This window comes from Oncorhynchus tshawytscha, linkage group LG16 (genome assembly GCF_018296145.1).
Source record: "Oncorhynchus tshawytscha isolate Ot180627B linkage group LG16, Otsh_v2.0, whole genome shotgun sequence".
In the NCBI taxonomy this organism is placed as follows: Eukaryota; Metazoa; Chordata; class Actinopteri; order Salmoniformes; family Salmonidae; genus Oncorhynchus; species Oncorhynchus tshawytscha.
The window spans coordinates 56,687,478-56,714,274 of record NC_056444.1 but is presented as its reverse complement, the minus strand read 5'-3'; the positions used below and the strand labels follow the sequence as shown (position 1 = coordinate 56,714,274).

General features: G+C 44.9%; 1 protein-coding gene across 6 annotated transcripts in view; it reads right to left on the bottom strand.

The window, feature by feature from the left end:
- The window catches only part of LOC112215975 (sterile alpha motif domain-containing protein 11), an 89,316-nt gene that overhangs the window by 9,056 nt on the left and 53,463 nt on the right, over positions 1-26,797 (bottom strand). For all 6 annotated transcript variants that reach the window (XM_042299397.1, XM_042299396.1, XM_042299395.1 and 3 more), the window contains 2 exons: positions 16,687-16,842; positions 7,460-7,604 (listed from right to left, as the gene is read on the bottom strand). In XM_042299397.1, the coding sequence (XP_042155331.1) occupies positions 7,460-7,604; positions 16,687-16,842 (301 nt within the window). The remainder of the gene's footprint in view (positions 1-7,459; positions 7,605-16,686; positions 16,843-26,797) is intronic.

Genomic DNA, 26,797 nt, shown 5'->3' with positions numbered 1-26,797 from the left:
GGATGAGGTTGTAAGTAACAAGAACATTTCCCAGGACATAGACATATCTGATATTGGCAGAAAGCTTAAATTCTTGTCAATCTAACTGCACTGTCCAATTTACAGTAGCTATTACCGTGAAATAATACCATTCTATTGTTTGAGGAGAGTGCACAATTTTGAACATGAAAAGTTATTAAAAAACAAACTAGGCACATTTGGGCAGTCTTGATACAACATTTTTACCATAAATTCAATGGTTCATTGGATTTATTAAAACTTAGACTGATCCAATGAACCATTGCATTTCTGTTCATAACACTTTAAATGTTTATATATTTGTTCACAAACATTTAACAACACAGCATTTTGCACACACTTTCACAGTCACAGAACACAATATTACATTAAACAATGTCTCTCTCTTCAATGTACGTCTCTCTCTAGCTAGCACTAGTAACATCCCAAGTCTCTCTCTCTCTCGCTCTCTCTCTGTCTCGCTTTCTCGCTTTATCTGTCTCTTTCCTTCTCTCCCCACCCTCTCTCTTTCTTTTTCTCTTCCCGCCTGCAGAGAGGCCAGGGGCTCCTGGGGATTCACTCATGTGTGACGACCTGTCAGAGTGGCGACAGCGGCCCCTTCCCACAGCGGGACAGTGTGTGTGTGTGTGTGCATGTGTGCATATTAGTGTGTTTAATAGTAAATGGCTGCATACTGTGTGCATCTCTGTGTGTGTGTGCACGCATGCGTGTGTATGTGTGTGTGTGACAGGGCTGTCCTTAATGACGGGAGCGTGGGGGGATTAGGAGCGCCGCGCGGCCGCCTTCGGCTCTCGCTCCACGGAAACACATTTACACAGGAAGCTCATTAAAATGGATGAGGCTTCCCCTCTCTCTCACTCCTTCTCCATCTCTATGTTTCTCTCGCTGCTTCTCTCACGCTCTCTCTCTCTGCTCCTCTCTCCATCTTGCTCCTTCTCTTTATCCTTCTCTCTTCCTCTCAAACGCTCCTTCTCTCTTTCTATCTCTTTCCCTGTCTCTCCTCTCTATCCTATTGCCTTTCTCCTATCTTCTTTTCCCTGTCCCTCGCTTCCCCAACCTCATTCTCTTCTTTTCCTCCATCTCTCTCCCTCTACCTTTCTATACCACCACCTCTCTCCCCCTCCTCTACCTTTCTATACCACCATCTCTCTCCCTCTACCTTTCTATACCACCACCTCTCTCCCGCTCCTCTACCTTTCTATACCACCATCTCTCTCCCCTCCTCTACCTTTCTATACCACCATCTCTCTCCCCCTCCTCTACCTTTCTTTACCACCATCTCTCTCCCCCTCCTCTACCTTTCTATACCACCATCTCTCTCCCCCTCCTCTACCTTTCTATACCACCATCTCTCTCCCTCTACCTTTCTTTACCACCATCTCTCTCCCTCTCCTCTACTTTTCTATACCACCATCTCTCTCCCCCCTCCTCTACCTTTCTATACCACCATCTCTCTCCCTCTCCTCTACCTTTCTATACCACCATCTCTCTCCCTCTCCTCTACCTTTCTATACCACCATCTCTCTCCCCTCCTCTACCTTTCTATACCACCATCTCTCTCCCTCTCCTCTACCTTTCTATACCACCATCTCTCTCCCTCTACCTTTCTCTACCACCATCTCTCTCCCTCTCCTCTACCTTTCTATACCACCATCTCTCTCCCCCTCCTCTACCTTTCTATACCACCATCTCTCTCCCCTCCTCTACCTTTCTATACCACCATCTCTCTCCCCCTCCTCTACCTTTCTATACCACCATCTCTCTCCCCCTCCTCTACCTTTCTATATCACCATCTCTCTCCCCTCCTCTACCTTTCTATACCACCATCTCTCTCCCCCCCTCTACCTTTCTTTACCACCATCTCTCTCCCCCTCCTCTACCTTTCTATACCACCATCTCTCTCCCTCTACCTTTCTATACCACCATCTCTCTCCCCTCCTCTACATTTCTATACCACCATCTCTCTCCCCTCCTCTACCTTTCTATACCACCATCTCTCTCCCCTCCTCTACCTTTCTATACCACCATCTCTCTCCCCCTCCTCTACCTTTCTATACCACCATCTCTCTCCCTCTACATTTCTCTACCACCATCTCTCTCCCTCTCCTCTACCTTTCTATACCACCATCTCTCTCCCCTCCTCTACCTTTCTATACCACCATCTCTCTCCCCCTCCTCTACCTTTCTATACCACCATCTCTCTCCCCCCCTCTACCTTTCTATATCACCATCTCTCTCCCCTCCTCTACCTTTCTATACCACCATCTCTCTCCCCCTCCTCTACCTTTCTTTACCACCAACTCTCTCCCCCTCCTCTACCTTTCTATACCACCATCTCTCTCCCCCTCCTCTACCTTTCTATACCACCATCTCTCTCCCTCTCCTCTACATTTCTTTACCACCATCTCTCTCCCTCTCCCTCTACCTTTCTCTACCACCATCTCTCTCCCTCTCCTCTACCTTTCTATACCACCATCTCTCTCCCTTTCTATATGTCTTTCTCCTCTCCTTCTCCTCTCCCCTTGTCCCTTCAAGTGTCTCCACCCATGCCAAACACTGGGAATTGCCCTGCCGATAGCAAGTCTAAACCTATGTCCCAAATGGCACCCTATTCCCATAGGGGCTCTGGTCAAAGGTAGTGCACTATACAGAGAATAGGGTGCCATTTTGGACAAAGGCCAGACAAATGGGAAAGCCAGGCTCTAAGTCTATCGACCCACCTAATGATTTGTTTTTAACAATGGGCCCTAATGGGCCTCAGATAATCAATGATGGGGGGTCGATGGAAAGGTGAGATGCCTAGAGGGATGGCTTTGGTCTCCTCTCCTCTTTATCTATTGAATGTAATGAGAGAGAAAGATTTAAAGAGAAGTGGAAGAGTATGGAAGATGAAGAGAGGGAGAGAGCGATAGAGAGGGAGGGAGGGGGAGAGAGATAGAAAGGAGGGAAGTGGGATGCATGGAGGGAGAGGGAGGGAGAGCGAGGAATGAATGGATGGAGGGAAAGAAAGAGAGAGAGGAAGGAAGGAAGAGAGAGAGGGATTGATGGAGGGTAAATGGATGGATGGAGGTAGAGAAGTGCAGAGGGCTAGTTAACATCCCCCGGTCCTGTGTGGCTAATTACTCTCTATGCAGGCGGAGAACCGCCGCGACTCACTGACTACAGCTACACTGCTGGGCCACACACACACACACACACACACACACACACACACACACACACACACACACAGACAGTCTACACACATACATGCATGCACTCACATACACATACACACACATTGCACAAATACACACACACACATAGGTCTCTAGGCTTAGAAATAGAACCCGTACAACCACCACCTCCCTCACACACACACCCTTCCTTGGGCCGCTCCGTTTCCTGCTTAATTCCCCCCCACACACACACACACACTTCCCCTGCGCCCCCCTGCCGCCGCCCCGCCGGCCCATTATTGATCGCCCGCCTCTCCCCGCGCCACATAAATAATCGACAAGCAATTACCCGCCCACTCCCGCTGCCCCTGGCTTTGTTTGGGAGGCACAGCAGCCAGCGCCGGTGAAGAGGGGGGAAGGAGGAGGGGAAGAGGAGGAGGAGGAAGAGGAAGGGGAGGAGAGGGTTGCAGCAGTGATTTTTAGTGGGGTCCTAGTTCAGCCACATATACACACACACACACAAACGTATAGGCTACACACATGCATGCACACAAACACAAACAGCCCCCACTCCCCCAAACACACACACACACACACAGTATATTGTACAGTAAAATATCAACATCAGATCCAAGCGAAGGGGAAAGAGGAGGATGGAGAGAGAGGAGGATGGAAAGAGAGGCGGATGGAGAGAGAGGAGGATGAAGAGAGGAGGATGGAGAGAGAGGAGTATGTAGAGAGAGGATGAGAGAGAGTATTTAGAGTGAGGAGGATGGAGAGAGAGGAGAATGGAGAGAGAGGAGGGAGGAGAGAGAGGAGTATGTAGAGAGAGGAGGATGGAGAGAGAGGAGGAGGATGGAGAGAGAGGAGTTTGGAGAGAGAGGAGGATTGAGAGAGAAGAGGATGGAGAGAGGAGGAGAGAAAGGAAGATGGAGAGAGAGGAGGATGGAGAGAGAGGAGTATGGAGAGAGAGGGGGATGGAGAGAGAGGAGTATGGAGAGAAAGGAGGATGGAGAGAGATGCGGATGGAGAGAGAGGGGGATGGAGAGAGAGGAGGATGTAGAGAGAGGAGGATGTAGAGAGAGGGGGATGTAGAGAGAGGAGTAAGGAGAGAGGGGGGATGTAGAGAGAGGAGTATGGAGCGAGAGGGAGAGAGAGGGGAGAGAGAGGAGGATGGAGAGAGAGGGGATGTAGAGATTGGAGGATGGAGAGAGATGGGGATGTAGAGAGTGGAGTATGGAGAGAGAGGGGGATGGAGAGAGAGGAGGATGGAGAGAGAGGGGGATGTAGAGAGTGGAGTATGGAGAGAGAGGGGGATGGAGAGAGAGGAGGATGGAGAGAGAGGGGGGATGGAGAGAGAGGAGGTTGGAGAGAGAGGAGGATGTAGAGAGAGGGGGATGTAGAGAGAGGACTAAGGAGAGAGAGGGGATGTAGAGAGAGGAGTATGGAGAGAGGGGGAGAGAGAGGGGGAGAGAGAGGAGGATGTAGAGAGGGGGATGTAGAGAGAGGAGGATGGAGAGAGAGGGGATGTAGAGAGAGGAGTAGGGAGAGAGAGGGGGATGTAGAGAGAGGAGTATGGAGAGAGAGGGGGATGTAGAGAGAGGAGTATGGAGAGAGGAGGATGAAGAGAGAGAGGGATGTAGAGAGAGGAGGATGGAGAGAGAGGGGGATGTAGAGAGAGGAGTATGGAGAAAGAGGGGGATGTAGAGAGAAGAGGAGAGAGAGGAGGATGAAGAGAGGAGGATGGAGAGAGATGAGGATGGAGAGAGAGGAGGATGTAGAGAGAGGAGAATGGAGAGAGAGGAGGATGGAGGGAGAGGGGGATGAAGAGAGAGGAGGAGAGAAAGGAGGAGAGAGAGGAGGATGGAGATAGAGGAGGATGGAGAGAGAGGGGGATGAAGAGAGAGGAGGAGAGAAAGGAGGAGAGAGAGGAGGATGGAGATAGAGGGGGATGGAGAGAGAGGAGGATGGAGAGAGAGGGGGAGAGAAAGGAAGATGGAGAGAGAGGAGGATGGAGAGAGAGGAGTATGGAGAGAGAGGAGGATGGAGAGAGAGGAGGATGGAGAGAGATGAGGATGGAGAGAGAGGGGCGTGGAGAAAGGAGGATGTAGGGAGAGGGGGATGTAGAGAGAGGAGTATGGAGAGAGAGGGGGATGTAGAGAGACGAGGGGGAGAGAGGAGTATGGAGAGAGGAGTATGGAGAGAGGAGGATGTAGAGAGAGAAGGATGGAGAGAGAGGGGGATGTAGAGAGGGGGATGTAGAGAGAGGAGGATGTAGAGAGAGGAGGCTGTGGAAAGAGGGGATGTAGAGAGAGGGGATGTAGAGAGAGGAGGATGGAGAGAGAGGAGGATGGAGAGAGAGGAGGATGTAGAGAGAGGGGGATGTAGAGAGAGGGGGATGTAGAGAGAGGGGATGTAGAAAGAGGGGGATGTAGAGAGAGGGGATGTAGAGAGAGGGGGATTTAGAGAGAGGGGGATGTAGAGAGAGCGGGATGTAGATAGAGGAGGATGTAGAAAGAGGGGGATGTAGAGAGAGGGGGATGTAGAGAGAGGGGGATGTAGAGAGAGGGGGATGTAGAGGGGGGATGTAGAGAGAGGGGGATGTAGAGAGAGGGGGATGTAGAGAGAGGGGGTTGTAGAGAGAGGGGGATGTAGAGAGAGGGGGTTGTAGAGAGAGGGGATGTAGAGAGAGGGGATGTAGAGAGAGGGGGATGTAGAGAGAGGGGGTTGTAGAGAGAGGGGGTTATAGAGAGAGGTTGATGTAGAGAGAGGGGGATGTCGAGAGAGGGGGATGTAGAGAGAGGGGATGTCGAGAGAGGTGGATGTAGAGAGAGGGGGTTGTAGAGAGAGGGGGATATAGAGAGAGGGGGATGTAGAGAGAGGAGGATGTAGAAAGAGGGGGATGTAGAGAGAGGGGGATGTAGAGGGGGGATGTAGAGAGAGGGGGATGTAGAGAGGGGGGATGTAGAGAGAGGGGGATGTAGAGAGAGGGGGTTGTAGAGAGAGGGGGATGTAGAGAGAGGAGGATGTAGAAAGAGGGGGATGTAGAGAGAGGGATGTAGAGAGGGGGGATGTAGAGAGAGGGGGATGTAGAGAGAGGGGGATGTAGAGAGAGGGGTTGTAGAGAGAGGGGATGTAGAGAGAGGGGGTTGTAGACAGAGGGGGATATAGAGAGAGGGATGTAGAGAGAGGGGGATGTAGAGAGAGGGGGTTGTAGAGAGAGGGGTTATAGAGAGAGGTTGATGTAGAGAGAGGGGATGTCGAGAGAGGGGGATGTCGAGAGAGGGGGTTATAGAGAGAGGTTGATGTAGAGAGAGGGGGATGTCGAGAGAGGGGGATGTCGAGAGAGGGGGAAGGGATGCAACGTTGATAATGCAAACTAGCACAGTCTATTGACTTTCACTTTCCTTCCCCTCTTTTCACAATTGTTGTTCTTTTTTTATTCCCTCTCTTTATTGCAGAGTTCAGTTGTGTGTCTCAGGAGGAGTTAAGATATGCAAGAAAAACATTTTGATGACACACTTGGAACGATGAACACAAGTGTGTAACAGTACAAATATAAGCACCCCCAACTTTCGTTTGAGAAGTGGGGGGGGATCACCATTTTATTTGTATTTATATATATATGAAATTATACAAATAAAATGGTGACCCCCCCCCACTTGGAGGCGTCCGCATGGTCCTAAAGCACACCGTCGCCTGGTTGTGTATCCCATTCCAATGATAAAACTAGGGGAGGAATGCCATTTCAGATTGTCACCCCCGTCCCCAGTAAATGCTGTGCCCCTGCACACACACATGGATAGGAACATACACCCACATAGAAACACATACACCACAACCCAACCGCCCTATCTCCCTGGCAGCACCACCACTGCCCTGCAAATAACAGGAATATTCCACATTCAAAAATAAAGCCTACATCCTCCTCTATACATACTGCATGAGCCCCAGTGTGTGTATGTGTGTTTCTGTGTGTATGCTCCTGTACGTGTGTGTGTGTGTGCTTCTGTGTGTATGTTCCTATCCGTGTGTGTGTATAATAATAATTTGGTGGGGCTTATATTTGTTCTGCTACACACTTGTTTTCATCGTTCCAAGTGTAAAATCAAAATGTTTTTCTTGCATATCTTAACTCCTCCTAGGGAGTAGGGTCGTGGCCATTGTCACCAATGTCCCCCAGTGCCCCGCCTTGTTGGCTCCGGGAATCGAACCAGCAACCTTTAAGTTACTGCCCCAATGCTCGAACTTGAAGGCTACCATTGTGTGTTAGCCAGGCCTACCTCTCGGTGTAGTGGGCGTCTCTGTGCTGGGGCAGGCCCTGCTTGCGTCTCTGGCTGGACGAGCTGCCTGCCGAAGGGAGATGGGCCTCCAAACCCCCTGTGTTCCTCACTGCTGCCAGGGCCTCCTGGCGCACTCGCAACAGATCTAGAGAAGGGAGGGAGGGAGGGAGGGAGGGAGGGAGGGAGGGAGGGAGGGAGGGAGGGAGGGAGGGAGGGAGGGAGGGGGGGAGGGAGGGAGGGAGGGAGGGAGGGAGAAAGTTAAGCATAACTGGGCATAAGCAGTTCTATGTTCAACTCAAGGGAAAGAGAAAATCACAGCTATAAATTTCATTTCCTACAGCTTATATCTCATCCTAAAAGTGTGTTTTCCCCCCCATTTCATTCGAAATGCATGGAGAGTGTTTAAGGTTTAGCTGAAACTGGAGTGGTGCAGTACAATTGAAATGTGCTTCCTTTTGTGATATAAGTTGAGGATGTGTATGAACGGGAGGTCTCTATAATTTTCTGCAGTTATGTGGAGTGAATGACTGTGTCCCAAAATGGCACCAACAGGGCACCTCCTGTTCATAACCTGACATTCTAGAAACACACACGCACACACGCACATGCGAGCACAGGTCCACATGTACACTACATACTGAACAATAGCACACACACACAAAATAAAGAGACACACTGAGTACCTAAATACTGGCACACTCATCGGAAAACACTCTCAAAACAGAGACACGCACGCACACAAACTTGCTTCCCCCTCTCTCTCTCTCTCTCTCTCTCTCTCTCTCTCTCTTGCTTCCACACATTTACATCATTTTTTTTAGACATTCAAAATGAAGTTATATCTGGTTCGATAGAGAGAGAGCAAATTATATGGAGAGAGAGAAAAGGAGAGAAAAGGAGATGGATAGAGAGAGTGCAACTACCATGGAAAACCGGAATCTCAGGCAGCTGGAACCAGGAAGTCTTGGCCTTTGTTCCATGTTAGGACAGGGGAACTTCCCACATGGCCAAGAGGATCCATATTACCATGTATCTCTTCTCTCTCTCTCTTCCTCTCTCTGCCCCCCTCCCCCCTCTCTCCCCGCTCTCTATCTCACACATTCTCCCCGTTCCCCTCTTTCCAACTCTCTCTCTCTCTCTCTGTCCCACTCTCTTTCTCTCTCCATCATTATCAGCCAGGCCAGGCCCCACCACGAGACAGGGCCTCTAATGAGAGGCTGTTAAAGAGAAAATCCATCCTGCTCTCTCCCTCTATCTTCACCCCCCTCTATCTATCTCCCTCTCTATCTCCCTCTCACACTTTCTCTCTCCTCCCTTTTTTAATTAGATCCCGTGGAAGCCAGGGGCCATTTCCTCCGCTGGTGTGTGTCTGTGTGCTAGGGCGTAGAGCGGGTGCTAGGGTCGGGGGTGGAGCGACAGATATTAATGTGGCCCAGCACAAGAGTATCGATCTGCTTGATGCTGCGGGGGACTCGACTGGCGGCAGACTTCACCTCTAGATATAGGTCCCTCATGTTGACAATGGTCACCCAGCCCCCATCGATCCTGCCTGGACTCTACCAGTCCCTATCTACACTGTCTGGACTCTACCAGTCCCTATCTACACTGTCTGGACTCTACCAGTCCCTATCTACACTGTCTGGACTCTACCAGTCCCTATCTACACTGTCTGGACTCTACCAGTCCCTATCTACAATGTCTGGACTCTACCAGTCCCTATCTACAATGTCTGGACTCTACCAGTCCCTATCTACACTGTCTGGACTGTAGAGAGACCTAGGCTGAGATTCAATCTTAACATGCTTTTTTGGCTATGAACCTTTTAAAGGCGATGTTCCCACATTCACAGAGATCATATATATATATGTATATACACTGCTCAAAAAAATAAAGGGAAGACTAAAATAACACATCCTAGATCTGAATGAATGAAATATTCTTATTAAATACTTTTTTCTTTACATAGTTGAATGTGCTGACAACAAAATCACACAAAAATTTTCAATGGAAATCAAATTTATCAACACATGGAGGTCTGGATTTGGAGTCACACTCAAAATTAAAGTGGAAAACCACACTACAGGCTGATCCAACTTTGATGTAATGTCCTTAAAACAAGTCAAAATGAGGCTCAGTAGTGTGTGTGGCCTCCACATGCCTGTATGACCACCCTACAACGCCTGGGCATGCTCCTGATGAGGTGGCGGATGGTCTCCTGAGGGATCTCCTCCCAGACCTGGACCAAAGCATCCGCCAACTCCTGGGCAGTCTGTGGTGCAACGTGGCGTTGGTGGATGGAGCGAGACATGATGTTCCAGATGTGCTCAATTGGATTCAGGTCTGGGGAACGGGCGGGCCAGTCCATAGCATCAATGCCTTCCTCTTGCAGGAACTGCTGACACACTCCAGCCACATGAGGTCTAGCATTGTCTTGCATTAGGAGGAACCCAGGGCCAACCGCACCAGCATATGGTCTCACAAGGGGTCTGAGGATCTCATCTCGGTACCTAATGGCAGTCAGGCTACCTCTGGCAAGCACATGGAGGGCTGTGCGGCCTCCCAAAGAAATGCCACCCCCCCACCATGACTGACCCACCGCCAAACCGGTCATGCTGGAGGATGTTGCAGGTAGCAGAACGTTCTCCACGGCGTCTCTAGACTGTCACGTCTGTCACATGTGCTCAGTGTGAACCTGCTTTCACCTGTGAAGACCACAGGGCGCCAGTGGCAAATTTGCCAATCTTGGTGTTCTCTGGCAAATGCCAAACATCCTGCATGGTGTTGGGCTGTAAGCACAACCCCCACCTGTGGACGTCGGGCCCTCATACCACCCTCATGGAGTCTGTTTCTGACCGTTTGAGCAGACACATGCACATTTGTGGCCTGCTGGAGGTCATTTTGCAGGGCTCTGGCAGTGCTCCTCCCGATCCTCCTTGCACAAAGGCGGAGGTAGCGGTCCTGCTGCTGGGTTGTTGCCCTCCTACAGCCTCCTCCACGTCTCCTGATGTACTGGCCTGTCTCCTGGTAGCGCCTCCATGCTCTGGACACTACGCTGACTGACACAGCAAACCTTCTTGCCACAGCTCGCATTGATGTTCCATCCTGGATGAGCTGCACTACCTGAGCCACTTGTGTTGGTTGTAGACTCCGTCTCATGCTACCACTAGAGTGAAAGCACCGCCAGCATTCAAAAGTGACCAAAACATCAGCCAGGAAGCATAGGAACTGAGAAGTGGTCTGTGGTCACCACCTGCAGAACCACTCCTTTATTGGGGGTGTCTTGCTAATTGCCTATAATTTCCACCTGTTGTCTATTCCATTTGCACAACAGCATGTGAAATTTATTGTCAATCAGTGTTGCTTCCTAAGTGGACAGTTTGATTTCACAGAAGTGTGATTGACTTGGAGTTACATTGTGTTGTTTAAGTGTTCCCTTTATTTTTTTGAGCAGTGTATATACATATATATTTTTTAACCTTTATTTAACTAAAGGCAAGTCAGTTAAAGAACAAATTCTTATTTTCAATGACAGCCTAAGAACAGTAGGTTAACTGCCTGGTTCAGGGGCAGAACGACAGATTTTTACCTTGTGAGCTCAGGGATTCGATCTTGCAACCTTTTGGTTCCAAGTATAACGCTCTAACCACTAGGCTACCTGACGCCCCACTATTCACAATAAACACTACATATAGGACCCACCTACGCTGCTTGTCACCGAAAACCCTTGCTAACTTTTACAGGTGCACAATTCAGAGCATCCTGTCGGACAGTATCACCGCCTGGTACGGCAACTACACCGTTCACAACTGCAGGCCTCTCCAGAGGGTGGTGCGGTCTGCACAATGCATCACCGGGGGCAAACTACCTGCCCTCCAGGACACCTACAACACCCGATGTCACAGGAAGGCCAAAAAGATCATCAAGGACAATAACCACCCGAGCCACGACCTGTTCACCCCGCTTCCATCCAGAAGGCGAGGTCAGTACAGGTGCATCAAAGCTGGGACAGAGAGATTGAACAACAGCTTCCATCTCAAGGTCATCAGATTGTTAAACAGCCATCACTAGCACAGAGAGACGGCTGCCTACCTACAGAATTGATATCATTGGCCACTTTAATAAATGGAACACTTTAATAATGTTTACATATCTCGCATTACTCATCTCAATTGTGTATACTGCATACTGTATCCTTCAATATCTATTCTTTAGTATCTATTGCATCTTAGCTGCTCTCTCACTGCTCATCCATATATTTTATACTTATATATTCTTATCCCATTCCTTTACTAGATTGTGTGTATAAGGTTTTGTTGTGGAATTTATTAGATATTAGGTTTTGTTGTGGAATTGTTAGATATTACCTGTTAGATACTGCTGCTCTGTCGGATCTAGAAGCACAAGCATGTCACTACACTGGCAATAACATCTGCTAACCATGTGTATGTGACCAATAAAATGTGATTTGATTTGACCTAATTATCTTATTATATGTCGGCTCAATCTGGAATTACCTTTAAATGTCAAACTCGCTATGATGCCGATCTACTACTGATCGGATTGAATCCCTGCCCTAGGCAGGGCTGGAGCAAAAGCCTGCATATTCAGGAGATCTCCCAATCCCACCCCTCTCTTTCTTTCTGTTGTGGCAATGGGCAGATATAAAAGTGGGCAGAATCTCAATTTCTCTCTCTCTCTCTCTCTCTCTCTCTCTCTCTCTCTCTCTCTCTCTCTCTCTCTCTCTCTCTCTCTCTCTCTCTCGCTACATTATTCTCTTTAATGTAGGGTAGAGTAGGGTCACCTGGGGATATGCCCTCCAAGGGGGAACCAGCCAACCAAAACTATACAATGGAGAGGGGAGGAGGGGTAGGATGGGGTATAGAAATGGAACAGAAATGGAGAGAGAGGGAGAGAGATGGGAAAACAGATGGACAGACATACACATAAACAGAAAGGTAGACACACACTCACTCAATGACACATACAGCCACAGACATGCACTGACACACACACACACAAACACACACACACAGTTATTGTGGAAGGTCCCACTCTGGACCCATCCTGCTTATCACTCTTTTGTCCCATCCCAGTTTCCCTGCATCTTTTCACAAATTAGGCAGAAATCCCATCCATTAAGCTGTTCTCCATGTGAGACTGCAGAGTTATTCCTGTTATTCCTGTGAAACAGCCACCCTATTCCCTACATATGGGCCCTGGTCAAAAGAAGAGCACTATATAGGTAGAGGGTGCCATTTGGAATGCAAATCAGGGTCTTTCTGCTTCTTATGCCAATGGATAAACAAGTAGATGCAGTGATGGAAAAACAAGAGCCAGAGGAAGTGAGTTCCCCAAGGCTGTTGACTATGGGCATTTGGAGATGTGTTCCAACCATGTGATAGTAACGACTAGATGGTAGACAGTGCAGCCCCACTTGGAGAGAAACAGAAAGAAGTTCAGGAGAAACAAAACATGAGGCCCTCTTTCATCTTCCATGTCTACGTCCTTCTACTTTCTCTCCTCCAAATCTTCCTTCCTTTATCTTCTGTCCTTTCATCATAACAGAGAGAGAGAGAGAGAGAGAGTGAGAGAGAGAGGGGGAGAGAGAGAGAGAGAGAGAGAGAGAGAGTGAGAGAGAGAGAGAGAGAGAGAGAGGAGGAGGTGGAGCCCCCCTGGCCACTTCCACTGCCCTTCTCCACCCTGTCAGGTCCAAGGAGAGCCCCCCGAATCAACACCTAATGGACACACACACACACACACACACACACACACGGCTCCATCTGGCCCCCTTCACACACACACTTTCATTTTCAGTGGCCTACACTTCAAATACATGAAAGGATGGTCTGCAGGGACCAAGGCGAAAGAGAAAGTCATAGAGAGGAAAAAAAAGAAAAGGGGGCGAGGGGGGGAAAGGGAGAATATAAAAGCACCCGTGTGCTTGGAGAGGGAGGTGTGTGAGAGAGGGGGTGGGGGGCAGGAGAAGGAGGGAGGGAGGGAGGGAGGGAGGGAGGGAGGGAGGGAGGGAGGGAGGGAGGGAGGGAGGGAGGGAGGGAGGGAGGGAGGGAGGGAGGGAGGGAGGGAGGGAGGAAGGGTTACAGGGGCCGACCGGAGCTCAGGTTAATGTCAAGGGGGCTCTCACTGGAGCGATTCAGATCAACCTCTCCAGGAAGAAACAGGGCCATCCCTCCATCACACCTCCACTCTATCCCCTCAGAGGACAGGAGAGAGACAGAAAGAGGAAAGGAAGGGGGAGGGGTGGTACAGTGTCGGGATGCGTGCTCCCCTGTGCGACGAAGTGAGAGTTTTGGGTTTTTTTTAACAAAAAAATATGACTATACTCAGGGAAAACCAATTAGTTGCTTAATTAAAAGAGCTTGGGGGAGGGGAGAGAGGTGGAATAGTTTAATATAACAGAGTGAAATAGAAGAGGAGGGATGGACTGATATAGGTGCTGTAGGGTCATAAACTTGGCAACTCAGAAAAATCTGTTTTCTCTGCCTAACTTGGGGGTAAGAGGCTTGTGTGTGTGTGTGTGTGTGTGTGTGTGTGTGTGTGTGTGTGTGTGTGTGTGTGTGTGTGTGTGTGTGTGTGTGTGTGTGTGTGTGTGTGTGTGTGTGTGTGTGTTTTTTTTAAATGGCACACATATATGTATATAATTTCCTGGTTATTACTGCCAAAAGGCAAACACATCATTAATGAATCCTCAACATTCACCCTGTGTCTTTTACTTGTCTTGCGCTAAGGAAAGGCAAGTCTACCTCTTTCACTCATCTCTCCCAATTCTCTCCCTCCTTAAAATCTTGTTTTCTCTCCCTCTCTATTTATTTATTTTACACCTGGAAGGACTTCAGTAAGTCTGACTGTAGACAAAAGGGAGTGTGAGCAGAGAATAAAGGATTCAAACTCAGAGGGAGGAGGAGGAAAGAAAGAGAGAGAGAGAGAGAGAGAGAGCGAGAGAGCGAGCGCAAGCATCCCCACGAGACGTCTGCATTGCGCCACAGTGTCCGCCTTTAAAACAGGGAAGGAAAAACGAAGAATACTGCACCTTGGGCCATTAAACCCCCAGAATGCACTACACATCAGCCTTAATTCTTCTCGGATGCAGGGGAAGGCAATTAAAGCCTTTATTGGCTTCACCCCTTAGATTTGCAACCAGCAATTAAATATCATTACTAATCAAATTAAAATAAAAGTAGCTCAAACTATGATTGGGGTTGGGATGTGAAATTGGTTAGATTTATGCTACTGCGATGGGGGTCGTAAAACCTGGCGGCAATTAACCTTTTCACAGGTGAGTTCCAAATATCTCTAATGGTAGCTCCAGCATGAGTTGTTTTATGCACGTGAGGCACTCTGTTCCAAAATGTGATTGTTATGCAACAGGACAGTTAACCCGCGCTGCCCTCAAACCAAGGCACGCTGCCTGCTAATTATCTATAGGCTATGTTTCAACTTGTCTCTTTCAAATGATTTTTAACAAGTTTTATTTTCTAACAACAGCTCCTCATTAATTCACATAGAAGTAGCCCATTTCACTGTTGCGGGCAATTCATGTTTGAGGCTTTACTGAGCCGAGAGAACTTCTCTCTTCGAAGAGAAGACATGTTTTCAAGTACTGGTAACAAATCATGCATTCTGATTCTTGCGTAGATTGTAATGGATACATATGATGTGTGTAAAATACTTTTTTTGAAGGTTGTACTGATTATGATGAGCTAATGCTAAGCTATTTGCCAGCTATGTGTGTGGCACCATGTTTGTTGACATTATAAAATGCATTTTGGAGGTCACGTAAACGTCTGTCAGACCAAAGATGTTATTTACAAAATGAGGTGAAGGGATGGTTCACTCATCTTTCGAGTAAACTTCCAGAAGTGAATGAAGGGAAGTGAATGATCGTAGACGACACACCCCCTTCAACATGCAATCTGCAAACAGACCAAACTCATCTTGTCTCCTCTTCTTATCTTTGGTTGACGCGAAAAAACAAACATGGCGGTATGCACAAACTACCCATCGTTGGATTACCTTCGATTTTTAGAAAGTGTTTTACTCAATTATTTTGATCAATGGTGAGCTCACCCGTGATGTGATGAATTGTAAATAGTAGTTGCTAATAGCCAATTCATATTATAGTTACTGTCAGCCGAGAGTTAGCTAAATATGACCGCTTGTGTTAAGTAAATCATTTTCCGGTTTGTATGATTGTGTTATGCTGTCGCTACTTCTGTGAATGTTTGAACATTGCATTCATAAATAAACGGGTAACATTTAGGACATAACTTTGTAAGGACTGTGTTTGTGCAAAATGTTTCTGTGAAAAAACAGTGTGGCCATCTCAAACACTGACTGTTGCGTCAGTCGAAACTGGACGTCCAAAATAAGCATTCCAATCACACCGGCTTGAGCATATGCACCCCTGTGTTGAGACGTGTCAATAGGTTAATGATACATTGTTTTAAAAATGGAGGGAAGGTTAACCAATGATGTCCCGCAAGTTTAAAGGGGCAGTGAAATGAAAATTACACCCCGTCACATAAAAAATACAATTAGGTGACTTTTTGTTCTTTTTTGAGGTGATTATTCTTCTTTATGAGGATTCTTCCATCTCTCCAGTTCCAACCCAGTGAATTCATTGTACCATAAGTTAGTGCCTCTATCCATTTCAACCTCAGAACAAAAAGAAAGAAAAAAGATGCGTGGTTCCTATGGAGATTTACAAGGTTGGCTGGCAGCCAATGAGTGAGCGGCGGATCGATAGCGGCGGCGTCCGTGCATGCTGGTGGGGAGCATTGTTTACAACGGAACGCAGCGTCGGTCACAAATCACCCAGAGTGACATTGGGTGGACTGGCACCCCAAATAGAAATGTCAGCCGTGTCCATGCTGGAGATTTACACTGGGAGGGGTGGCACACACACAGACAGACGCCACACGGGAAAGGCCATAACCCGGGGTTACTAGTGGTAGTGGTCGAGTAGGGTTAGGTGTGTGTCAGGCCAAGATAAAGTGTGTGTGGTGTGCAGTTTAGTACGCTGACTGAATCCTGAAGTGCTGATATAACAAACCCTGTTTTAGAGGATGACCAGACTCTGAGTCGGACAGCATGTCACCCCCCTCCCACCCCCAGACACACACACAGTTATTCTGGGATGTCCCACTCTGGGTCTTGGTCAAATGAAGTGCACTACTGTATATACTGTAGGTAACACACACAAGTCTTACCATGGCTGGGCAGGCCCATGTTGTTGGCCAGCTGGTAGAGGCGCTGCTGCTGCTCCTCGCCCTGCTCGCTCAGCGCTGACATCATCCGCCTGTAGTGCTCCTCCGGGGTCATGTGACTGTGGCCGCCCCCCTCCAGCACAGGGGTGTGGGATTTCTCTGTAGGGGGGTCAGGAAGAGAGTTAGCTTTACCGTCTACATTTGAGTAATTTAGCAGACATTATTATCCAGAGCAACTAGGGTTAAGTGCCTCGGTCAAAATCAACAGATTTTTCAACTAGTCGGCTCAGGGATTCGAAACAGTAACTCAACACAATCTCATTACCTTGCCACTAACTCGCCACTGTCACACTACTGAGTCACCACTATCTCATTCGCTCAACATTACCTCATCATTACCTCACCACTAACTCACCACTGGCTCACAACTATCTTACCATTAACCCTTTACACTCATGGAAATTGGCCTATATGGATAGGGTCAAATTGAAATGTTTCTAACAAAATAAATATAGAAAGTATATGCATAACCATGGTAGCAATTGAAAGGGAACCGTTTGGAGATTATGGGGAAATTATCAGACCAAAGGTGAGGACAAAACACTTCACCTGACATGAGACTGAATCCAAACATTAAAACTGTTGAATTTATGTGCATTTTTTATTTACTCTACTTTACGCCGCATTTGTTTACAATAAAATGTGAAAATACTCGGGATACAAAAAAGATTTATTGTATTTTTTGTACACTGCTGCTACTCGCTTTTTATTATCTATGCATAGTCACTTCACCACTACCTACATGTACAAATGACCTCAACTAACCATATCCCCGCACACTGACTCGGTACCAACACCCCTTGTATATAACCTCGTTATTGTTAAGTTATTGTTACTTTTTATTATTATTTTTTTTTTTACTTTAGTTTATTTGGTAAATATTTTCTTAACTCTTCTTGAACTGCACTGTTGGTTAAGGGCTTGTAAGTAGGCATTTCAAGGTAAGGTCTACACTTGTTGTATTCGCCACGTGACAAATAAAGTTTCATTTGAATGTAGTTTTTTGTTTGGAACACAGCCCTGCGTCCTCACATCACACAATTACTGTTGTTTACAAAATCACCAAACTTTCCATTATATATCACAATCTGGGTCATGTGGGCATCATTTGAAAGTGTATTCAAATTGCCCACCTGACAAGTTAAGTTATAACTTCACAAGACACTTCAGACAAACAGATTGTAATTTTGGAGCACATAAAATGGAGTCATGTAGTGGTGTAAAGTTTCAAAGTAAAAATAGTTTAAAGTACTACTTCAGTAGTTTTTGGGGGGTATCTGACACCCTGACACGCAAAAGTACTCGTTACATTTTGAATGCCTAGCAGGACAGGAAAACGGTTGAATTCACATACAGTTGAAGTCGGAAGTTTACGTACACTTAGGTTGGAGTCATTAAAACTCATTTTTCAACCACTCCACAAATTTCTCGATAACAAACTATAGTTTTGGCAAGTCATCTGCATGACACAAGTAATTATTCCTACAATTGTTAAAAGACTGTATCACAATTCCAGTGGGTCAAAAGTTTACATACACTAAGTTGACTGTGTCTTTAAAATTCCAGAAAATGATGTCATAGCTTTAGAAGCTTCTGATAGGCTAATTGATATAATTTGAGTCAATTGGAGGTGTATCTGTGGATGTATTTCAAGGCCTACCTTTAATCTCAGTGCCTCTTTGCTTGACATCATGGGAAAATCAAAAGAAATCAGCCAAGACCTCAGAAAAAAAATGTAGACCTCCACAAGTCTGGTTCATCCTTGGGAGCAATTTTCAAACGCCTGAAGGCACCACGTTCATCTGTACAAACAATAGTACGTAAGTATAAACACCATGGGACCACGCACCATCATCCGCTCAGGAAGGAGACGCATTCTGTCTCCTAGAAATGAACGTACTTTGGTGCGAAATGTGCAAATCAATCCCAGAACAACAGCAGAGGACCTTGTGGAGATGCTGGAGGAAACGGGTACAAAAGTATCTATATCCACAGTAAAATGAGTCCTATATCAACATAACCTGAAAGGCCACTCAGCAAGGAAGAAGTCACTGCTCCAAAACTGCCATAAAAAAGCCAGACTACGATTTGCAACTGCACATGGGGACAAAGATCGTACTTTTTGGAGAAATGTCCTCTGGTCTGATGAAACAAAAATATAACTGTTTGTTATGTTTGTAGGAAAAAGGGGGAGACTTGTAAGCCGAAGAACAACATCCCAACCGTGAAGCACGGGGTTGGCAGCATCATGTTGTGGGGATGCTTTGCCGTAGGAGGGACTGGTGCACTTCACAAAATAGATGGCATCAAAATATGTGCTTCTACACCTGCATTGCTTGCTATTTGGGGATTTAAGCTGGGTTTCTGTACAGCACTTTGATGTATCAGCTGATGTAAGAAGGGCTATATAAATACATTTGTTTTGAAATTTGATTTGATTGAAACAACATCTCAAGACATCAGTATGGAAGTTAAAGCGTGGTAGTAAATGGGTCTTCTAAATGGACAATGACCCCAAGCATACTTCCAAAGTTGTGGCAAAATGGCTTCAGGACAACAAATTCAAGGTATTGGAGTGGCCATCACAAAGCCCTGACCTCAATCCTTTAGAAAATGTGTGGGCAGAACTGAAATAAGCATGTGCGAGCAAGGAGGTCTACAAACCTGACTCAGTTACACCAGCTCTGTCAGGAGGAATGGGCCAAAATTCACCCAACTTATTATGGGAAGCTTGTGGAAGGCTACCCAAAACATTTGACCCAAGTTAAACAATTTAAAGGCAATGCTACCAAATACTAATTGAGTGTATGTAAACTTCTGACCCACTGGGAACGTGATGAAAGAAATAAAAGCTGAAATAAATCATTCTCTTTACTATTATTCTGACATTTCACATTATTAAAATAAAGTGGTGATCCTAACTGATCTAAGACAGTTTTTACTAGGATTAAATGTCAGAAATGGTGAAAACTGAGTTTATTTGGCTAAGGAGTATGTAAACTTCCGACTTCAACTGTACTTATGAAGAGAACATCCCTGGTTATCCCTACTGCCTCTGATCTAGTAGACTCACTAAACACACATACTTCGTTTCTAAATTATGTTGGAGTGTTGGAATGTGTCTCTGGCTAGTCGTGAAAAAAAAGAAAATGGTGCTTTTACTTTTGATACATAAGTATATTTAAAACCAAAAACTTTTACTCAATTAATATTTTACTGGGTGACTTTCACTTTTACTTGAGTCATTTTCTATTAAGGTACCTTTACTTTTACTCGAGTATGAAAATGGTGTACTTTTCCACCACTGGTATCATGAGTGCATCAAGTGCATCAAGTGCATCAAGTGCATCAAGTGCATCAAGTGCATGTTCTGCTGCTCATTTTTTCCACAATGCGACAAACATTGGCTCATTCTGTTCAGGACAACCCAGGGTATGACACGTCATTCCTTGTAACTGTACGACAAACATTGGCTCATTCTGTTCAGGACAACCCAGGGTATGACACGTCATTCCTTGTAACTGTACGACAAACATTGGCTCATTCTGTTCAGGACAACCCAGGGTATGACACGTCATTCCTTGTAACTGTACGACAAACATTGGCTCATTCTGTTCAGGACAACCCAGGGTATGACACGTCATTCCTTGTAACTGTACGACAAACATTGGCTCATTCTGTTCAGGACAACCCAGGGTATGACACGTCATTCCTTGTAACTGTACGACAAACATTGGCTCATTCTGTTCAGGACAACCCAGGGTATGACACGTCATTCCTTGTAACTGTACGACAAACATTGCGATCATAAATGTTGATGCTGTAAATCAAATGAGTTTTCAAATATAGAAATGTGAAGTGCACATTTGGACTCACGGGTGTGTGGTTTGCTTGTACGACATCAAAGTGGTATTTATTGTAATCCTCAAAGTCTCATCTTTCAGAACACATCGACTCATTTCAATGAACACCATTAAAGTAGCCCAGTTAGCGGGAGGGATGGGGGCATCTTTTTGTTGCGTGTGGTGCACACTTTTAAAATGGCTGTCAGTTGAATCCCATACAGCGCTGTAAAGTGAAGAGCCTGAGCTCTGACTTCATATATAGTATGTTACTGTACAGCCACTGAGTTACAATTTAGGAGCTTATCAGCGACCAAATCTGCCATTTTCAAACTGTATACGGGATGACAGGGTCTGCGAGTGTAAAAGGCTACCTCACCACTACCTCACTATGAACTAAAAACTCACCACTATCTCACCATGAACTAAAAACTCACCACTATCTCACCATGAACTAAAAATTCACCGCTATCTTACCATGAACAAAAAATTCACCGCTATCTTACCATGAACTAAAAACTCACCACTATCTCACCATGAACTAAAAACTCACCACTATCTTACCATGAACTAAAAACTCACAACTATCTCACCATGAACTAAAAACTCACAACTATCTCACCATGAACTAAAAACTCACAACTATCTCACTATGAACTAAAAACTCACAACTATCTCACTATGAACTAAAAACTCACAACTATCTCACCATGAACTAAAAACTCACCACTATCTTACCATGAACTAAAAACTCACAACTATCTCACCATGAACTAAAAACTCACAACTATCTCACCATGAACTAAAAACTCACCACCATGAACTAAAAACTCACAACTATCTCACCATGAACTAAAAACTCACAACTATCTCACTATGAACTAAAAACTCACAACTATCTCACTATGAACTAAAAACTCACCACTATCTCACCCTGAAATAAAAACTCACAACTATCTCACTATGAACTAAAAACTCACCACTATCTCACCATGAACTAAAAACTCACAACTATCTCACCATGAACTACAAACTCACAACTATCTCACTATGAACTAAAAACTCACAACTATCTCACCATGAACTAAAAACTCACAACTATCTCACCATGAACTAAAAACTCACAACTATCTCACTATGAACTAAAAACTCACCACTATCTCACCATGAACTAAAAACTCACAACTATCTCACCATGAACTAAAAACTCACAACTATCTCACTATGAACTAAAAACTCACCACTATCTCACCATGAACTAAAAACTCACAACTATCTCACCATGAACTACAAACTCACAACTATCTCACTATGAACTAAAAACTCACCACTATCTCACCATGAACTACAAACTCACAACTATCTCACTATGAACTAAAAACTCACAACTATCTCACCATGAACTAAAAACTCACCACTATCTCACCATGAACTAAAAACTCACAACTATCTCACCATGAACTAAAAACTCACAACTATCTCACTATGAACTAAAAACTCACAACTATCTCACCATGAACTAAAAACTCACAACTATCTCACTATGAACTAAAAACTCACCACTATCTCACCATGAACTAAAAACTCACAACTATCTCACCATGAACTACAAACTCACAACTATCTCACTATGAACTAAAAACTCACAACTATCTCACTATGAACTAAAAACTCACAACTATCTCACTGTGAACTAAAAACTCACAACTATCTCACCATGAACTACAAACTCACCACCATGAACTAAAAACTCACAACTATCTCACCATGAACTAAAAACTCACCACTATCTCACCATGAACTAAAAACTCACAACTATCTCACCATGAACTACAAACTCACAACTATCTCACTATGAACTAAAAACTCACAACTATCTCACTATGAACTAAAAACTCACAACTATCTCACTATGAACTAAAAACTCACAACTATCTCACCATGAACTAAAAACTCACAACTATCTCACCATGAACTACAAACTCACAACTATCTCACTATGAACTAAAAACTCACCACTATCTCACTATGAACTAAAAACTCACAATATCTCACCATGAACTAAAAACTCACAACTATCTCACTATGAACTAAAAACTCACAACTATCTCACTATGAACTAAAAACTCACAACTATCTCACTATGAACTAAAAACTCACAACTATCTCACCATGAACTAAAAACTCACAACTATCTCACCATGAACTACAAACTCACAACTATCTCACTATGAACTAAAAACTCACAACTATCTCACCATGAACTAAAAACTCACAACTATCTCACCATGAACTAAAAACTCACAACTATCTCACTATGAACTAAAAACTCACCACTATCTCACCATGAACTAAAAACTCACAACTATCTCACCATGAACTAAAAACTCACAACTATCTCACTATGAACTAAAAACTCACCACTATCTCACCATGAACTAAAAACTCACAACTATCTCACCATGAACTACAAACTCACAACTATCTCACTATGAACTAAAAACTCACCACTATCTCACTATGAACTAAAAACTCACAACTATCTCACCATGAACTAAAAACTCACAACTATCTCACTATGAACTAAAAACTCACCACTATCTCACCATGAACTAAAAACTCACAACTATCTCACCATGAACTAAAAACTCACAACTATCTCACTATGAACTAAAAACTCACAACTATCTCACCATGAACTACAAACTCACAACTATCTCACTATGAACTAAAAACTCACAACTATCTCACTATGAACTAAAAACTCACAACTATCTCACTATGAACTAAAAACTCACAACTATCTCACCATGAACTAAAAACTCACAACTATCTCACCATGAACTACAAACTCACAACTATCTCACTATGAACTAAAAACTCACCACTATCTCACTATGAACTAAAAACTCACAATATCTCACCATGAACTAAAAACTCACAACTATCTCACTATGAACTAAAAACTCACAACTATCTCACTATGAACTAAAAACTCACAACTATCTCACTATGAACTAAAAACTCACAACTATCTCACCATGAACTAAAAACTCACAACTATCTCACCATGAACTACAAACTCACAACTATCTCACTATGAACTAAAAACTCACCACTATCTCACTATGAACTAAAACTCACAATATCTCACCATGAACTAAAAACTCACAACTATCTCACTATGAACTAAAAACTCACAACTATCTCACCATGAACTACAAACTCACAACTATCTCACTATGAACTAAAAACTCACCACTATCTCACTATGAACTAAAAACTCACAACTATCTCACTATGAACTAAAAACTCACAACTATCTCACTGTGAACTAAAAACTCACAACTATCTCACCATGAACTACAAACTCACCACCATGAACTAAAAACTCACAACTATCTCACCATGAACTAAAAACTCACAACTATCTCACCATGAACTAAAAACTCACAACTATCTCACCATGAACTAAAAACTCACCATTATCTCACCATGAACTAAAAACTCACCACCATGAACTAAAAACTCACAACTATCTCACTATGAACTAAAACTCACCACTATCTCACCATGAACTAAAAACTCACAACTATCTCACCATGAACTAAAAACTCACAACTATCTCACCATGAACTAAAAACTCACAACTATCTCACCATGAACTAAAAACTCACAACTATCTCACCATGAACTAAAAACTCACCATTATCTCACCATGAACTAAAAACTCATCACCATGAACTAAAAACTCACCATTATCTCACCCTGAAATAAAGAAAATACCAAAACAAGGTGCTCAATCCAAAGTTATCTCTCTTCAAAACAAAGACTCTTCATAAATAATTATAGTCCATCAACAAACAATGGGTCAGACATTCACCAAATATATATCAAAAAGGCTTACTATGTACTCAACAGTATAATGCAACCCACTATCACAAATTATTTGGAAATAGACACGAATAACTAACGCAAAAATTTGTGACAGACACACGAAAAGAAAAATTACGTGTGTCCACCACATGATTTTGCATACAGTGCATTTCAATCACAGACGAAGGCAGTAGGTTACTTAACCCTTTAAGTACTTAGCTAGCATGATAGCTAATCCTAACCCCTAGCCCTAGCCCTATCCTTAACCCATAGCCTAGCCACCTAGCTAACCAAAAAAAAATGTGTGTGCCTGTCACAATTTTCGACTAGACTATTTCACAATAATCTGTGACAGTGTGCTGTATAATGAGTTGGTGAGGGGTAATGTAGAAGTCACTCTGATCTTATATAAATACATAGTTGTTTCTTGAGTATAAATGTATGTATGTGCGTGTGTGTGTGTGTGCTTGTGGTGTGATATCGCTGTACTTTGGGTGTAAAAAGCGGGTGTGATGTGTGCTATCCTGTCTCTATCGCTTCTTTTCTCTCCTCTCTTTCCTCTCTCCCCCATCTCTCTCTTCCCCCCTCCACCTCCTTCCCCACCTCTCTCTTTTCTCTCTCTCTCTCGCTCTCTCTCTCTCAATTCAATTCAATTCAATTCAAGGGCTTTATTGGCATGGGAAACATGTGTTAACATTGCCAAAGCAAGTGAGGTAGATAATATATAAAGTGAATATATAAAATGAAATAAACAATAAAAATTAACAGTAAACATTACACATACAGAAGTTTCAAAACAATAAAGACATTACAAATGTCACATTATATATATATACAGTGTTTTAACTCTCTCTCTCTCTCTCTCTTCTCTCTCTCTCTCTCTCTCTCTCTCTCTCGCTCTCTCTCTCTCTCTCTCTCACTCTCTCTCTCTCTCTCTCTCTCTCTCTCTCTCTCTCTCTCTCTATGATACTGGGAGTAGAGAAAAAGAGGAGGAGGTAAAGGAGGGTGGAGGTTTGGGAGAGAGGGGAGGGAGGGTGGAGGTGGTTGGCGTTTGAGGGGGAAGGTGATGAGGAAGGCATTATTTTTACCATCTCCTCATTGAAACCTGAGCCTGACCCCAGGCGGGGGGAGAAGGAGGGGGAAGGGGGAGGATAACTCTGCCAATAGCTCTGCCAAGTTCCAACTAATCCACCCACCCAGGGAACCTAAGGTGTGTGTGCGGGCTGGCATGCAAGCACACTTGTTTATACCAATGCACAATGTGGTATTTGCATGATTGTCTTAGTTTATTAGTGCCTGTATGATTGTGCCTTATGACGCAAGTGTGCGTGTACGTGTGTGTGTGTGTGTGTGTGTGTGTGTGTGTGTGTGTGTGTGTGTGTGTGTGTGTGTGTGTGTGTGTGTGTGTGTGTGTGTGTGTGCATGCGTGTGTGCGTGCGTGCGTGCGTGCGTGTGTGTGTGCAAACTACTTGTCTCTGCCCGTCTGCATTTCTCTCTCTATAAGCTCTGCTCAGGTGCCAACTCCGCCAAAGATAGAAAAACAGTCAGTGGGCCAAACCAAAACCCTCTCTCTCTATCTCTCTCTCTCTCCACCTCTCTCACTCTCCACCTCTCTCGCTCTCCACCCCTCTCTCTCTCTCTCTCTCTCTCAGCCCCCCATCTATCTCTTTATCTCTCCATTTTCTGTTTCCATGGGTCATTAATGCCTTATATTCACCCTTCAGGTGAGACACACATAAACACAGACACACACTCACACATACACACACACACACTCCCTCCCACACACGACCCTGTGCGGCGTCAGTGTTTGGGTGTGGATGTGGCTCAGAGGGCTGAGACATTAGCTCAGCAGTGTTCTAAATCTTAGTTAATCCACCTCTCCTGCTGCAGAGTCAAACACACACACACACGCGCGCGCGCACACACACACGCGCATACACACACACACGTGCATACACACACACACGCATACTCACATACACACACATGCACATGAACGCACATTCATACACACAGAGTGGCTGTAGTGTCTGTAAGTGGAGGCTCTAATTGATGTGGCCTCAGTCAGGGCTTTGCTAGGTCAGAGGTCATACAGAAGGCAAAGGTCACTGAACACGGCACAGAAATCCACTCTACTCAACACACACCTCAATGTCACATAGACGTCCTAAATGGCATCCAATTCCCTATATAGTGCATTCCTTTTGACCGGGGCCCATAGGGCTCTGATCAAAGGTAGTGCGCTATGAGCAGGGCGCCATTTGCCATGTAATATTACATTATGTCAAAATGGATATTTTTAATCAACTCAATGACACAAGGTCATTTCTAAG